At 49.0% G+C, this 15,799-nt stretch overlaps 1 protein-coding gene across 1 annotated transcript in view; it reads right to left on the bottom strand.

Annotated features, from left to right (window-relative positions):
- The window catches only part of CEP72 (centrosomal protein 72), a gene marked incomplete at both ends in the record, with an annotated part of 33,283 nt that extends 29,763 nt beyond the window's left edge, over nt 1–3,520 (bottom strand). Inside the window, one exon of the mRNA XM_080714720.1 lies at nt 3,442–3,520. Coding sequence (XP_080570846.1) covers nt 3,442–3,520 — 79 coding nt within the window. The remainder of the gene's footprint in view (nt 1–3,441) is intronic.
- Between the last annotated feature and the right edge of the window lie 12,279 nt (nt 3,521–15,799).

Raw genomic sequence — 15,799 nt, 5'->3', positions numbered from 1 at the left:
TGGCGCAAAGCGGCCAGAGTGGCCGGAGCAGCAGCGCGGAGCGGCGTGGCCTACATCTTCCCTAGCAGCACCAGGCTCCAGAGAGAAGGGAAACTCAGAACGGAGCTCAAATCCAGAGAGGAGGTACGCCAGCCTCACGGCCTAGGATGCAGCAGCAGCGCCTTACTGCTGGCGGCAGCGGCAAGTTCACCGGACGGCTCTAGACCAACGCACTCAACCAGCCACCAGGCGCCAGAGAGGAGGGGTGGACAGCGAGCCGAGGTGAGCTGCTGCTGAACAGCTGGGCGGCAGTCAGCAGTTTTTTCGGCGCAAGGAGCGTCTAAAGCTCCCAAGGGCTGGGATCAGCATACCCCGCAGGGACTCAGAGGAGCTCAAAACCAGAGAAGAACTACGCCAACCTCACGGCCGAGGACGCGACAGCAGCGCCTTACTGCCAGGCGGCCGAGAAGCTTTCCTGTACAAAGAAATTCAGAAAACACTTCCACTCAGGATCTCCCACAAGAAAATAAAATACCTAGGAATAAACTTGACCAAGGAGGTAAAAGATCTCTACAAAGAAAATTATAAAACCCTGAAAAAAGAAATCGAAGAAGATCTTACAAGATGGAAAGACCTTCCATGTTCATGGATTGGCAGAATAAATATAATGAAAATGGCCATCCTCCCAAAAGTGATCTACAGATTTAATGCAATGCCCATTAAACTACCAAGATCATTCCTCACAGACATAGAAAAATCAGTCCTTAAATTTATCTGGAATAATAAAAAGCCCAGAATAGCCAAGGTAGTTCTCAGCAACAAAAACCACGCAGGAGGAATTACAATACCTGACTTTAAACTATACTACAAAGCCGTTGTAATAAAAACAGCATGGCACTGGCAAAAGAACGGATGGGTAGGGGTTAAATCAGCGATGAGTACATGTTTGTACACACAAGTTTTTTACCCCAATATGATGTTTGAATATAATGCACCAATAAAAAAAAATTAAAAGAAAAAAAAGATTTATATTTAGGTCTTTTATCTATTTTGGGTTAATATTTGTATATGGTGTTAGGTAAGGGTCTAATTTTATTCTTTTTCATGTAATTATTATTATTCAACAATATTAAGTTAAAAGATTAGTATTTCCTCCACCAAATGTTTGTGGAAACCTTGTCAAAAATAACTTGACAATATATGGAAGAATTTATCTCTAGGCTTTTATTTAACTCCAATAGTTTATATATCTGCCTTTAGAACAGTACTACACTGTTTCAATTATTGTAGCTTTATATGGTTTGAAATCAGAAAATATATATCTTCTAGCTTTGTTCTTCTTCGAGATTGTTTTGGGTACCCAGAGTCCATATTCCATATCAGGATAGATTTTTTCTGAAAAATAAATAAATAAATGTATGATAGTTTCACCTAAAAAAAAAAAAAGAAAAAAATATTATCTGGTAAGAAAGAAAGCAAAAAGAAATATTGAAATGTTATCTCTAAGTCATCAAAAGCTTGGTATCAGACAAATGAAACTGTTATGTGAGATTATCATCGTTAATATTGGATAGATTGCTATAAAACTAGATGTCAACCACTGAGCCAAGCATGGGAAGGAGGGATGGGGAGGGAACGGGGTGGGGATCGGGTAGGGGCTAACTGGGCGATGTGTGCATGTATGTCTACAAAAGTATTTTCTTTATACCATTATGATGTATGAATACAGTGCACCAATAAAAAAATAGATGAAAAAAATAAAAGATAAAAATAAAAGATAAAAAAAAAGAAAACTCTACAATTCTAGTTAGGGCTTTCAATACACCTTCCTGGGTTATTACCAGAATCATTACACAGGAAAATCCTATTGCTTGAAAAGAACAACAACACCATCCAGCAGGAACTACCTGACACTTACACTTTGTATTCAGATACACTCAGAACATTCCCATACAGACCAGAAAGCACAGGTCATTAACCCTTCAGCACTTAAAAGCAATTAAATCATACCAAGTGTGTCCTCTGGCTATAATGGAAGCACACTAGAATCTGTAACAGAAAAATAACGGGAAAATCTCCCAAAACATGAAATTTTAAAACATACTCCTAAATAATCCATAGGTCAAAAATAAAGTGTCAAGTTAAAATTTAAAAACACATTGAACTAAATGAAAACATGTTAATAAAACTTGGTGCTGCTACAGAAGGAGAAGGTACAGATGTTTCCTCTAACATGCCCAAACTAGGGAACATAGAGGATACCGGAGGGACTCCAGATAATGGAGGGGAAATATCAGCAAAGCTTGAATGGAAAGATAGGAGAGGAGGAAGGCTAAACTTGATTAATAAGGGTCTACATCCGAATATGTGTAAAATTATGAATATGGCATGGTTACCCTGGACAACCATTGGTGGAAGGGGGGAAGGGAAAATGGAGGGAGGGAGAGGGCACCAAGTATAGTTTAAATACATACCATTTATGTTCAATAAAAATTTGTTTAAAAAATAAATAAATAAAAATGTGAAAATAAATAAATGAAAAAAACTTGGTGCTGCTAAAGTAGTGTTTAGAGGAAAAATTATAGCACCAAATTATTAAAATAAAAACAGTCTCAAATGACTATTCTAGTTTTGCCTCTAGAATACAGAAAGAGTAAAAAAATGCAAAGCAAGCAAAATGAAGGAAATAATAAAGAACAAAACTCACTGAAATTTGAATCTAGAAAAACAATGGATTAAAATCAACCAACCCAAATGTACCAGTATTGGGGACTGGCCTAAAAATGCCGGGTCTTTGTAAAGATTAACAGCATTCCTAAATCTCTAGCAAGATTAGAAACAAAGGTTATCTATGTCATGCATGAAAAGGAGCTGTCCCACAGACATTCATAAGCTAACACGGGCATGCTACGAACAACTCTGTAAAGGTGCATGTGACGACTTAGATCAAATCCATTTTGCAAAAACCCCAGACAACCAACACTCACCCGGGACGAAAATGATAACGCGAATAGTCACTAATAGTGAGAGGAGCTGGCCTTGGCATTTCAATCTTCAATAATAGAAATGCCCATGTCCACACTGCTCACTGAAGATTTTAACAAAACCTTCAAAGAGTGAGCAAAAATTCTAGCAACCTCTCCTTTTATACAGAAAAGGAGGCCCTGATCCTAAAACTTAAAAAGCACATGAGCTCCCATCCATCAACAACAGATAGGAAAGCCTCCGCAAAGTAGGAATGCGCAAGTGGACCCCAGAAGGCTCGGGCGCCCCTCTGCGAACGCGGCCCCCACGCAGGGAGGGCTGCACTTCCCGGGGCGCCCAGCCCACGGGGCCCACGGAGCCCGCCGCCTCCCTGACCCCACGGAGACCCCGCGCCCGACCTTTGGGGCAGCCCAGCCTCGGGGCGGACCGTCAGGCTGCCCCCGGGAGCCCCGGGCCCACCCGCCCCCGACGCCGCACCCAGGTCGCGGTGAGGCCCCAGGCCGCCGCGCTCCCGGACCGCCTCCTCGCTCAGCACCAGCCGCGGCCCCGGCGCCATGGTTTCAAACCGGACGCCGGCCCGCGAACCGCGCCTGCGCGAGGGGCGGGGCTGTGGGCGGGGCCTGTGGACGCTGGGGCCGGGTGGGCAGGGCCAGCGCCGCGGGGGCGGGGCCAGGGCCGGCGGAACCCTTGGGAGCGGGGTCAGCGGAGCGCGCCGGAGAGGTGCTCCAGCCGGCCCTTGACCCCCCACCTGCCCCCGCCTGGCCTGGCTGCCTGCGTACCCTGCTGGCTCTGGTCTGCCTGAGAGCCTTGCTCTCTCTGGAAAGCTCAATGGGCACGGAAGGTCGAGCTCCCCAGCGCCCCTGACCGGGCTCCTCTCCCCCGCCTCTCTCCCCCCCACCGCACCACCTCGTGCGCACTCGCCCCAGCTTGGTCTGCCTAGGGCTTGAGCCAATGCCTGTGACCCAGAGAGAGGGCTGGCCTGACCCTGCCGATCTCCTCTAGCCAGAGAGGTCTCTGGTCTGAGTTTGTGGCACCCTGGCTGAGAACCGTCCTGGGCCCGCAACCCTTCCTTTGTATCTTCCCAGAGAATGTGACAGAGCTTGGGCGCTTTGGGAGGAGGAGCCAAGTTGATCAGGGCGTCCACTGTGTGGCCAAGGCCTGAGGGTGTAAGCCTAGGGCCCCAGGGGTTCTCCTCCTGACATGGGGCACCCTGACAGCCTCACCCACATTGACTGGCCTTGGGTCACACAGCCAGGGTGGTGGTGCAGGGCCAGCAGCAGTGGGGAGACGCGGTGGTGTTCAGAGTGTGTGCAGGGTGTGTGCAGGGTGTGTGCAGAGTAGGTCTGAGGGGGATGTGTAGGCAGGTGCGTGGCGTTTAAGCATGGTATATATAGGGGGCAGTCACAGGCAGTGACCACAATCGGCTGGAATCTCTAAGTGGGGAGAGTGGAGCTTCAGACGTGCTGGCTCCCGGAGCCTGTGGGCTACAGTGGAGCCTGTGGCCCAGCACACCCGGAGGTCCTCCACATGAGGACAGCTCTGAGCCAAGGAGCACAAGATGACTGGGTGCTCAGAGCCCTGAGGGTGGGGACAGCCAAGGAGCAAAGCCCCCATCACTGTGCTCCCTCCTGTGGCACACCCGGAGGATTCCAGCCAGCTGGGGGCCAAGGCCCCTGGTGACACCTGCCACTGCTGAGAGGGACTTTGTGCAACCTGGAGACGTGGAAGCAGTGAGCAGGTAGCAGGGCGCTGGGCCTCGGAGGAAGTGCAGAGGAGCTGTGGGGTGGGGCTGGGTCAGCTCCCTGCTCTGGCTCAGGCCTGCAAGGTCTGGGTGCCAGTGGGACCTTGGTGGGGTGCCGGGGGTGGGTAGCACTACCACTGGACCAGCTTTTTTTTTTTTTTTTTTACCATAATAGAAATGCAAACAAAACTTTGGAAAGAATGTCTTCTGCTTACTAAAGTATGACATCTTCACTGTAGCAAGATCCGTTGTATACCCTGCAAAGGTAACATTTCACATGTTGATGTTTGCAAGCCGTGCAGACTCTGACAATGAGGTTATGCTGAATATGATCACTTAGGCAGCTTTAGATATATCTGTCCCTAAACATTCTCTAACATTACTTACTAACCACCATGGACCAAGCCCACATTTATCTAAGCCATGGCCTACTGCTGGACATTGCACCTGCTCCCACTTCTTTCTGCTGACCATCTAGTTGGGTAATAGCCTGAAGTCCTATCTGGGGTGCCTTGGAGTGGGCCAGTAGCATTGCAAAGATGAGACTTCAGAATGAGCAGCCCTAGACCCTCCATGGTAGGATGGTCTACCTGGCCAGCACAGCTCCTGTGGCCCTGGGGTGGCGAGCCCAGGTCCCTGCGGGCAGCAGCCTGCAGATGAGGAGCCACAACTCACCTCGTGGGGCATTAGTGAGCTGGGTGTCCCAAGCTGAAGCAGGACTCCATCACAGTTCCCAAGCAGCAGTGTAGGCAAAATAAGGCCCAGCTGAGCTGTCCTCACGTGAGACGCAGCTGATCAGTCTCCAGCCGGGGAGTCTCTCGGTGCTGACAAGCCTAGAAAAGCTTCTGCAACCCCTTGAAGGCCAGCTCCCAACCACCCCCGAGTGGCCAGCTCCGGTGCCAGGCCAGCACTGGGCCCCCAGGGACAGGACCAGGACACATGCTGAATGATTCCTGCCATTGCCAGTGTGTAAAAGCCTGAGACATTTCAGGGATAGCTCTATTTCCAACTTTTCTGTTCCACCCCCCATGGTGATCCCCCAAGGTGACCCCCAGGTGGAAAGCCCCAGCAGTGCCCCTCAGCAGTGCCCCCAGGCAGTGACCTAGGCAGGCTTGCTCTTATTCAACACGTCTCACCAGCCCCTCAGGTGACCCCCCACTGGAAGCCCCAGGGAGTCTCAGGACAGCTCCATAAACACCTTCTTACACACTCAGCATCTTCTGAGGAGCTGCCCATGCCCACCCTGCCTCTCTCTCCACCATCTGCTCCTGGACAAGCCATCTGGACCTAGGTGTGCTGAGCTGACCAGGGAGACAGGGAGCAGGGCCTGGCCTCAGATGGAGCTAGACATCCCCCAGAGTCCCAGGCCCTGCTGAGGACAAGACCCTCTCTGTCCAGTGCAGCCTGCTCCTCCCTCTAAAACCTTTAAGAATGCAGGGCTCAGAATCTCTCTGGACTGGGCGGGGTGTGGCCCCAATTAGCCAGGGTTCAGAAAACTCAGGGTCTTTTCCAAGCAAGAGTTCACACAGAGCCTGCCTGCCCTCCCTGGTCTTGCCACCATCCTGCAAAGCTCACTTTTGCCCAGGAGCCTCCTGCTGACCAACCCAGCCCCTGCTGCTCCCAAGCAGCTGGCCTTGCCCCACTGCACAGCCCAAGCTCTGCTCCCTTGCCCAGGGGTTGCCGGCTTCAGCCCTGCTCATAGTGCCTTCCCTCTGGCTCAGAGTGGTGGCAGGCCAAGGCTCAGTGAGCACAAGTGAGAAGCTGGGCTCCAGGAGGGCACGGCCAGCCACTCCATGATCTGGCTTCACCCTGGCAGAGAGCTATGCAGGGACACCCCTGGACTAGGTGCAGGTCTCCTGTTAAGGAAGCGGCTGAGGACGCAGCTTGGGCAGGAGCTCTGGTCAAATGCAGTTCGACTCTGCTCACTGGCCATGTGGCCACACAGAACCTGCCGACCAACCCCAGTTCTTGCTCTCTGGAAAGATAAAAAGAAGGCACTGAGGAGAGTCAGCTGCCCTCTCCCACCTCTGCAGTGACCAGGGTTGGGGTGTCGACGCCCTCAGGGGTCAAACCTACAGAAGTTTCATGGGATGCAGAGCCGGTGCACAGGGATGCTCTGAGGCAGGCGGCCTGCCCACTCCTGCCTGAGTCAAGTGCCCTTTCCCAGGGTGGGCTTGTGTGGTGTCATCTTGGGTGAGGGCCATGAGGACCCCACCCTTTCCGGGCCACCTAACGGGGCGGACCCAGGCTCCCAGGCCACAAGACCTGCCTGGTTCTGAGCCAGACCCACACCCAAGAAGCTGGAGCCGCGGCTTACTGAGACCCGGGAGTCTGGAAGGGGCTGCCTCTCACCAGTCTGCTGATCCTCACCCACTGACTCTGCAGGTTTTTATGGCATCTTCTCCTGCTGGGCCTCTTATCCCCAAAGAGAAGACCGTGCTGTCTTCTGTGGGCTGTACGTTATTTTCTGCACTCTTTTAACCTCAATCTTGTGACTTAGTGTTTCCTCAGGCCCCTTTTCAGTACCACAGCACAGGAAGCAGTATCCTTTTAAAAACCAATTAACCATACATTTTCGCTCATTAAATAAATGTTTTCATTTGAGCCCAGTTGATTTTCCAGATATGTGGAACAATGGGTCTGACTCGCCCTTTGCGGCTCCAGCCTCTTTCCTCCTCAGGACCTTTGAAGTCCAGGCCGCCACACCTGGCCGGGCGGGCTGGGCAGGCCGGTGATACGCACCTGGATCCTCAGCAGCATCGCAGGATGTTTAGCTACCGGCGTTTCATCCGCCGGCATGCAGTGCTTCCTAGGATCCCAAGGTGCGATGCAGGTGTGACGCGGCCCAGGAGAGAAATGCCAGCAGGGTGAGAGGGGCATGCCCCCAGGCGGCCCCACTCCTGCCCAGCCTCCAGAGTCCTCCACCCCCTCCAGCTTTGGCCCTTGGCGCTTGTTCCCTGGTGCTCTCTCTCCTGCTTCCTGTGCCCCCCGCAGGTAGTGCAGTGGGGCTGGCCCTGCAAAGGGACCTCATCCACTTGCTTGGCAAACATCTTCTCCATGCCCTCATTCTCTGGGTCCCATTCTCGGTGCCAGGACGTGGAAGAAAAGAAACAGTCATAGGTATTAAAGAATAAATACAACTTGTAATAGAAATCCCAAGAGGTAGGATGGACAAATCACTGAGTTTTGTAAGCAGGTACTTTTCATTTGAGCAGGTTGCAGTTTACTGTTTACATGTTCCTAGTTTGCTTTCTTATTTTGGTGAATATTAATCAGGTTGGTGTCAGTGGCTCTCTCCTTGCTCCTGGAATGGAGCTGCCATGCAGTTCAGCTGTCCTCTGAGGCCAGCTCTCCAGGTGAATGTCTGGGCACGGGAGCCCTCAATGGCTCGGTGGGTGCGCATCTGACTGGAGGGTGGGCACAGCACCCTCCCTGGCCTGCACCCTGCGCTCGCTCAGGCAGCAGAGGGTCACGTTCTCTCTTCCTTCCTTGGTCTGTGCTGGCACAGGTGCAGTGCCATCATATTTGGCCTCCTCGGGCTACGGCCCCGAGCATCTGTGAGGAGATAGAAAGAAAATAGTCAGGTAGGGAAAAGGCCTCAGTAGAAAAAAGTTAATTTCCTGAGTTTCCTGAGGGGCAAAGAATACCTGAAATTCCAAAGGCTCAGAGATAAGAAGGACCAGAGCTTCACAAAGCCATCTGTTTACTAATCAACAAACCCAGGAGCCCCTCACCACCAAGTCTGAAAGGAGATTCTTCAAGGACTTGCAAATACCCTATGCAAATCCTGAGAGCTGTTTCCCAGAATTCCCAAAGCCACCCTAACCAAAAGAGGTCGCAAACGGTCAGGTCTTTGCCTTAGTCATATGGCAAATTGGGGCTTTTCCCTCTCGGGACCCCCTCCCCTTTTGGGGAGCTGTTTTCTCTCTCGTAGGTCATGTTGGCCCTGAGAGAAGGCAGAGTGCATCTGAGGGCACATGGCTCGACTCTCGAGTAGTGACCTGAAGGCCTCTGCTGGACATCAAGGCTGACCAGGGACCCTAGGGGTGACCTGTACCTCTTTTCTGGCAGATCGCGTGGACTCTGGGAGAAAGTAGTTTGCAACTCATGGCACTTGGCTTGGGCGACACTCGGGTAGTGACCTAAAGGCAACTACTGGACACCAGAAGACCCGACAGCCCGAGTGGTGTTCTGCCTCTTTTCCTATTCTCTTCTGGCAGATTGCGTGGACTCTGAGAGAAAGCAGCCTGAAACTGAAGGCAGTTCGGCTTGGGCTACTCTCAAGTAATGTCCTGAAGGCAGCTGCTGGACCCCAGAGTTCCAGCCCCTTTGGGGATGTTCAGCCACCTTTCCCCATTCCCTGCTGCTTCCAATAAACCTTTTACTCCCCTTCCTGAGGTCTGCGGGTGTCATTCTTTGCTCACCGTAGACAAGAACCCTGTACGGAGATGCCGAGTTTCTTCTCAAGAAACTCCGTTTCATCTATGATGAAACCCCAGGTTTCTTCTCAAGAAGCCCCCCGTTTCATCTTGGGGGCTCAGAAGAAACCCCCGTTTCATCTGTTTCTGGGCTTTGGAGAGCCCGTTGCTCAGATCTCGGATGTGCTACGTTGAGGTGCCCTGTCTTGTTCACTCTGGAGTGCCTGAGGATGGTACTGAGCTCTGCACTATATCTCTGGCGGTTGACATGGAGTGAGGTGGAGCCTTGGCCTGTGTTCTGTGACCTTGCTGAGCTCATTTCCTAGCTCGGAGGTTTGTTGTTGTCCTGGTTAATTATTGGGATTTTATACATAAAGGAGAGAGGGGCTCTGCCTCCTGTGACCTTCTTGTGCCTCATGGCACTAACCAGGACCCTGGATGACCCTGGCAACAGGTCATGAGAGCCTCTTCCCAACCTCGGGGTCTCGGGGAGAAAGCAGCCAATTTTCACCAAGAAGCACGATGCTGGCTGCAGGTGTTCAGTAGATGAGTTTGGACAGGCTAGGGGAGTTCCATCCATTCCCATTTGCTGAGGGTCTGTGGGGTCAAGCCCGGTACCCCTCCACAGCACAGGGTGGTGACGCACGCCCTCTCCTGAACTTGCTCTCTTTCATCAGTCTGATTAAAGGTATATCAACTTTATTGATTTTTTCAAAGAACCACCTTTTAATTTCATTGATTTTCTTTACTCTCTTTGTTTTCATGGCCATTGATTTCTCTTATCTCTGCTATTTCTTGCCTTCTCTTTGCTCTCAGTTTAATTTGTCCTTTTAAAAAATAATTTCCTGGTTTTTTTTTTTTTTCTGCAGTACTGGGGATGGAACCCTGGGGCATTCTACCTTCGAGCTATACCTCCAGCCCCATTTCTTATTCTTTATTTTGAAACAGGGTCTCACTGAGTTGCAGAGGGCCTAAGTAGCTGAGGCTGTCTTTGAACCATGATCCTCCGATCTCAGCCTCCCGAATGCTGGGATTACAAGCTTCTGTCACCACGCCCAGTTTAACAATTTCTTAAGGTAGAAACTGAGATTATTGATTTGTAATTTTCTTCTATTTTAAATATAAGCACTTCTCCATTCTCTAAAGGCTTCTGATATAAGCAATTAACTCTGTGTTTTTGTCTAAGCACTGTTTGGTTTTGAAAAGCTATATTTTATTTTCCTTCTTTCAGGTAATTCTCTGTTTTCTGGTTGTCCTTCCCTGCCCCTGCACTGTCTAGAATAATGTTCAATTTCCACACTTTTAGGGGTTCCCAGATAATTTTCTGTTGCTGATTTCCAGCTTACTTCCATTGTGAGATATATTCAATCTGTCGAGGTGCCTTATGGCCTAAGACAGGGTCTGTCTTGGTGAAGGTCGCGGGGGACTTGGAGACAGAGTATGCTACAGTGCTCTATCCGCCTCTGACGCGTCCAGGAGGCTCAGGCGCTACCCGTCCCAGGGTCCTGCCTAGTTTTCTGCCAACTTTTCTATGTTACTGAGAGGGATTGTGAAGGACACACTGGCCCCACAGGCCCTCTGCTGATGCCCTCACCCAGCCTGTGTTTGCAGACATGACCTCCATGAGTATCGAGTGGGTCATAAGGGCAGGCCCTCATCCCATGGGGTGGCCCTGATCTCATGGGGCTATAGTCCCCTGAGCAGAGGAGCGTCTCTCTGGTGAGCACAGAGGGAAGGCCGTTTGAGGCTACATGGGCATACCTGCAGCCCGAGGGGAGAGGCTGCACCCAAAACCAGCCCTGCTGGCACCTTGATCCTGGCTCCAGGGCTCCGAGAAATAGACTGTGTTGTGTGAGTCCCGGGCGGGCACCGCGGCCCGGCTGACCCCACCGGAGGTCGCAGCATCCAGTGCCAGCTGCGGAGTGGTCTGCTTCCCTTCCTGTCCAATGGATCTGAATCTCTGCTTTCAGGTATGCACATGCATGTAGGGTCGTGCCCATGGAGAGCTGACGGGGTCTCTGCATGATGTTCTCTGCCCCAGCACCCTAGCATCTGCTTTAGCATGGTGTTTGCCTCGTATATACCTTTTTCTATTCTTTTAGCTTACTTCTTGTGTGTGGCACTGGGGATTGAACTCAGAGGTATTCTACCTTTGAGCTAAACCCTAAGCCTAATCTTTTATTTCTTATTTGGAAATAGGATCTCACTAAGTTGTGGAGGGCCTTGCTGAGTTGCGGAGGCTGGCTTTGAACCTGCAATCTTCCTGTCTTGGCCTCCCGGGTACTGGGATTATAAGCATGCACCACCATGCCTGGCTTGTTGGGTTGTTACTGTTGTTATTGTTGTTTGTTTGTTTGTTTTGTCGTCACCAGAGAGATTGCAAAGCCCATATTAACTTCACATTGTGGTTTTCACTCTGCCGGGGCTGGCGTCTTCCCTCCAAGTGGATGCAGACACCTGTGACCACACGAGCCTTTCCCGATCCCTCTCTGGGTCTGATGTCGCAGAGCAGCCACCTTTGTTGACAGTCCCACCACCCAGGGGTCACAGTGCTGCTTCCTGCCGTCTTTGTAAAGGCTCCTCTACATGCTGCCTACCAGAAACCCATCTGAACATAGTGACGTGGATGGTGTAAACATGAAGGGATGGAAAGGTACACCAGGTAAACATCGACAAAATAAAGAGCCTCACGTGGCTCTGTGAATGTTAGATGAAACAGACTTCAGGCATTCCAAGAGAAAAGCGTCCACGTGGCCGCAGACGCCTGCCGTCCCTGGCTCCCTTCCTCGAGGGTGCTGTGTTCCCTGGGTCCTGCCTCCACCTGGGGGACTTTCGACCTGGTCCTAACCTCAGTGGCTCTCACCAGTTCTCCTGTTTCTTCACCTGAGAACGCCTTTGTGCCCCCGACTTTTTTTTTTTTTTTTTTTTTTTTTTTGCAGGCTCTTCCACTCTGGCTTGGTGGGTCCTTGGGTTTGCACTTAAATGCTCTCCCAGCCTATGGGTTCTGGTGAGAAGCACATCCCTTGAGACTGCTGCTCCCACAGGGAGAACTCACTCCTTTCCAACCGCTGCCCTGCTACTAAATTAACCATTTGAGCAGAGACTCTGTTTCCACAACACTTTACTGAGCACCTGTCACTTGTCACTAACTAGACACTGGGGAACTGAACTGAGGGGGTTGACAGATGGTTGGAAGCTTTTGCTCTCTCTGATCAATAGGCACCATGGCAACGTGTCGATCCATTGCAGTGGACTCCTGGGAAGAGCAGCACCCATCCAAAGGAAGGACAGCCAGGAAGCCAGGGCTTTGTCCCCACCATGCCAGGCCTGCGGGCTCCCCAGCCTTGGTGGGTGGCCAGGGGCCTGCTGTGGCTCCTGCTGCTCAGGTGAGGGCCGGCTCCCACGTTCACACTGAGCATCAGCACAGCACCCCCTGCAGAGTCCACACCTTCGTGAGGGCTCTCCTCCATGAGACACGAGGTGGCCGCTGCGGTCAGTGAGACTCGGGCCTGTCCCAGGAGAGCAGGTCATGTTGGTGGAGCACTCTGCGCCTCGATGGTGTAGCCAGTCAGCGCCTGCAGAAGGAATCCTATTGACAACGTCACCACAAAGCAATGTGTGAATGAGGAAACTGCTCTTGGGGACATGAGGGAACACATCCGGTCACAGCCAGCACTCTCTCACCTGTCACTAGAGAGTGAAACTTTGTGGAAATTCTAAGAGCATGCGTCTTCATCACTTACTCAAGAGGCATACTTGGATCTAAAAGGCAAAGGACCAGTATTCTTTGGAGCTTGTGGGATGAAGTAGAATTAAGAACTAGACAGAGATTCTAGGAGCAGCCCCATCACTAGCTAAGCGCCTCCTCTATTGTGGACAAGTCCTGACCCCTCCAGCTCCTCCCACAGCAAATGGGAAGAGGAAGACAGACTCGACCACCCGTCCCCAGGGAGGCATTCCAAGAGCCCGGTGGATACCAGCGCACATTTAACTTACAGGTTAGGCACAGGAGGAGGTTAACAGCACTCCCAGTCATGAGCCAGAACCATAACAGCATGCTGCAATGGCTGTTAAAGGAACGTGGCCTCAGGGTGCAGGCTTGCCCTCCGTCCTGAGATGGGGAGGGACCTGAGGGCACCAGTGAGGGTGTCACGTAGCACACCAGCAGCCTCCCCCTTCCACCCTGGAGGCTGTCCTGAGTGGTGGGAGGCCCGGCCATAACTTCATGCTGGTGTGACCCACTAGCTAGCCACACAGGGCCCTGCTTGTTAGCACATCAACCATGGCTGATTTCAGGCTTGTGTTCAAGCGGTGTGCAATTTAAAACTTACAAGTTATTTGTTTCTGGAATTTTTTCATGTAATACTTTTAAACCACAGTTGACTTTAGGTAAATGAAACTCTAGGAAGTGAAACTATATGAATGAGGGGGTGATAGTAATTATTGAGGTGTGTCAGCTCTGTGACTTCTCACGATAACATCCAGCACATTAGAAAGATGTCAGGCAGCCAATAAATGTTTACTTAGAGAATATGCCCATCTAATGCTCTCTTCTGTGCTGGCAGCCTCCATAGGTGCCCCTGCCATGATCCTGCCTCCTCGATCCATCTACCACACATCCATCTATCCATTTCACATCCATAATCCACACATCCATCATCCATCCATCCATCTAGCACCCATGTGTCCTTTATTCATCCACCCATACATACGTATATCATCCATGCATTCACCATCTAGCCACCGATCTGTTCATCATATTTCATCCATCCACCTGTCCACCAGCCATCTATTCATTCACCCAACCATCACCCATCCATCAACTATACACATCCATCTATTCATAATCCACGCATCATTATCCATCTACCCATCCACCCACCAATCAATCCACCATCTCTCCATCCATCCAGACATCCAGACCTACAGATATCATTCATGCATTCATCACCTTCAATAAAACATCCATCCAGTCCTTCCATCCATCACCCATCATTTCTCTCTCCATGGATACACTATTCTATCCACCATTTATCCATCTGTGCATCTACCCACCATCCGTCATTTATCCCTTCTTTTTTTTTTTTTTTACCATTTTTTATTTTTTATTTTTTTTTTGTTATTTTTTTTTAATTTATTTATTTTTATTGGTGCACTGTATTCATACATCATAGTAGGATACATACTTTTGTAGACATACATGCACACTTTTCCCAGTCAGCCCCCACCCAATCCCCACCCCATTCTCTCCCTATCCCTCCCTCCCATGCTTGGCTTAGTAGTTGACATCTAGTATTATGGCAATTTATCTAAAATTAAAAATGATAATCTCACATAACAGTTTCATTTGTCTGATACCAAGCTTTTGATGACTTAAAGATAACATTTCAATATTTCTTTTTGCTTTCTTTCTTACCAGAGAATATTTTTTTTCTATTTTTTAGGTGAAACTATCATATATTTATATATTTATTTTTCAGAAAAAAATCTATCCTAATATGGAATATGGACTCTAGGTACCCAAAACGATCTTGAAAAAGAACAAAGCTAGGAGATATATATTTTCTGATTTCAAACCATATAAAGCTACAATAATTGAAACAGTGTAGTACTATTCTAAAGGCAGATATATAAACCATGGAAGTTAAATAAAAGCCTAGAGCTAAATTCTTCCCTATATTGTCAAGTTATTTTTGACAAGGTTTCCACGAACATTTGGTGGTGGAAATATTAATCTTTTAACTAAATATTGTTAAAAAATAATAATTACATGGAAAAGAATAAAATTGGACCCTTACCTAATCCCATATACAAATATTAACTCAAAATAGATAATAGACCTAAATATAAATCTTAAGACTATAAACTTTTAGGAGAAAATCTGGGTCATAAAACCTCACAACATTGAAATTGGCAGTGATTTCTTGGTTATGATTTCAAAGGCACATGCAACAGAGGAGTATACAAACTCCCTAAAAAAAAAAATTGTATATACAAAGACAATGTACACAGAGTTAACAGTTACTAATAGAATGGGATAAAATATTTCCAAATGCTATATCTGAAGGTGTATTAATATTCCAACTAGGAATCCTAAAAATTAACAACAATAAAGGCAAACAATACCCTTTAGAGATAGGTAAAAGACTAACATAAATAATGAATCTCCACAAATAACCAATCTTAGTTGTTTGTTGGATGGAAAATCTTGTTTCTCTAGTTCTGGAGTGTGTTACCTATTTCTTCTTTGTAGTTAATCTCTTTGAGTATTTTCTCTAGTGCTGGTTTTGAAGACATAAATTCCTTCAGTTTCTGTTTGTCATGGAAGCTTCTTATTTCTCCTTCTAATTTGATAGAAAGTTTTGCTGGGTAGGAAATTTTTGGCTGGAAGTTGTTTTCTTTCAGAGTTTGGAATATGTTACTCCAAGCCCTTCTGGCTCTCATAACTTGGTTTGGGAAGTCTGGAGTGATTCTAATTGGTTTGTCTCTGAATGTCACTTGGCCCTTTGCTTTTGTTGCCTTTAAGATTCTCTGCTTGGCTTCCACATTGGTCATTTTGACAATTATGTGGCGTGGGGATCCTCTTCTCCGATCCTGTCTAAAGGGAGTTCTATACGTTTCCTGGACCTGCATATCGACCTCTTGCTCTATGTCTGGAAAATTTTCTGCTATTACT

Source organism: Muscardinus avellanarius, assembly GCF_963383645.1.
Source record: "Muscardinus avellanarius genome assembly, chromosome: 1".
Taxonomy (NCBI): domain Eukaryota; kingdom Metazoa; phylum Chordata; class Mammalia; order Rodentia; family Gliridae; genus Muscardinus; species Muscardinus avellanarius.
The sequence above is the reverse complement of the archived record's forward strand: the minus strand, read 5'-3'. Positions and strand labels throughout refer to the sequence as shown.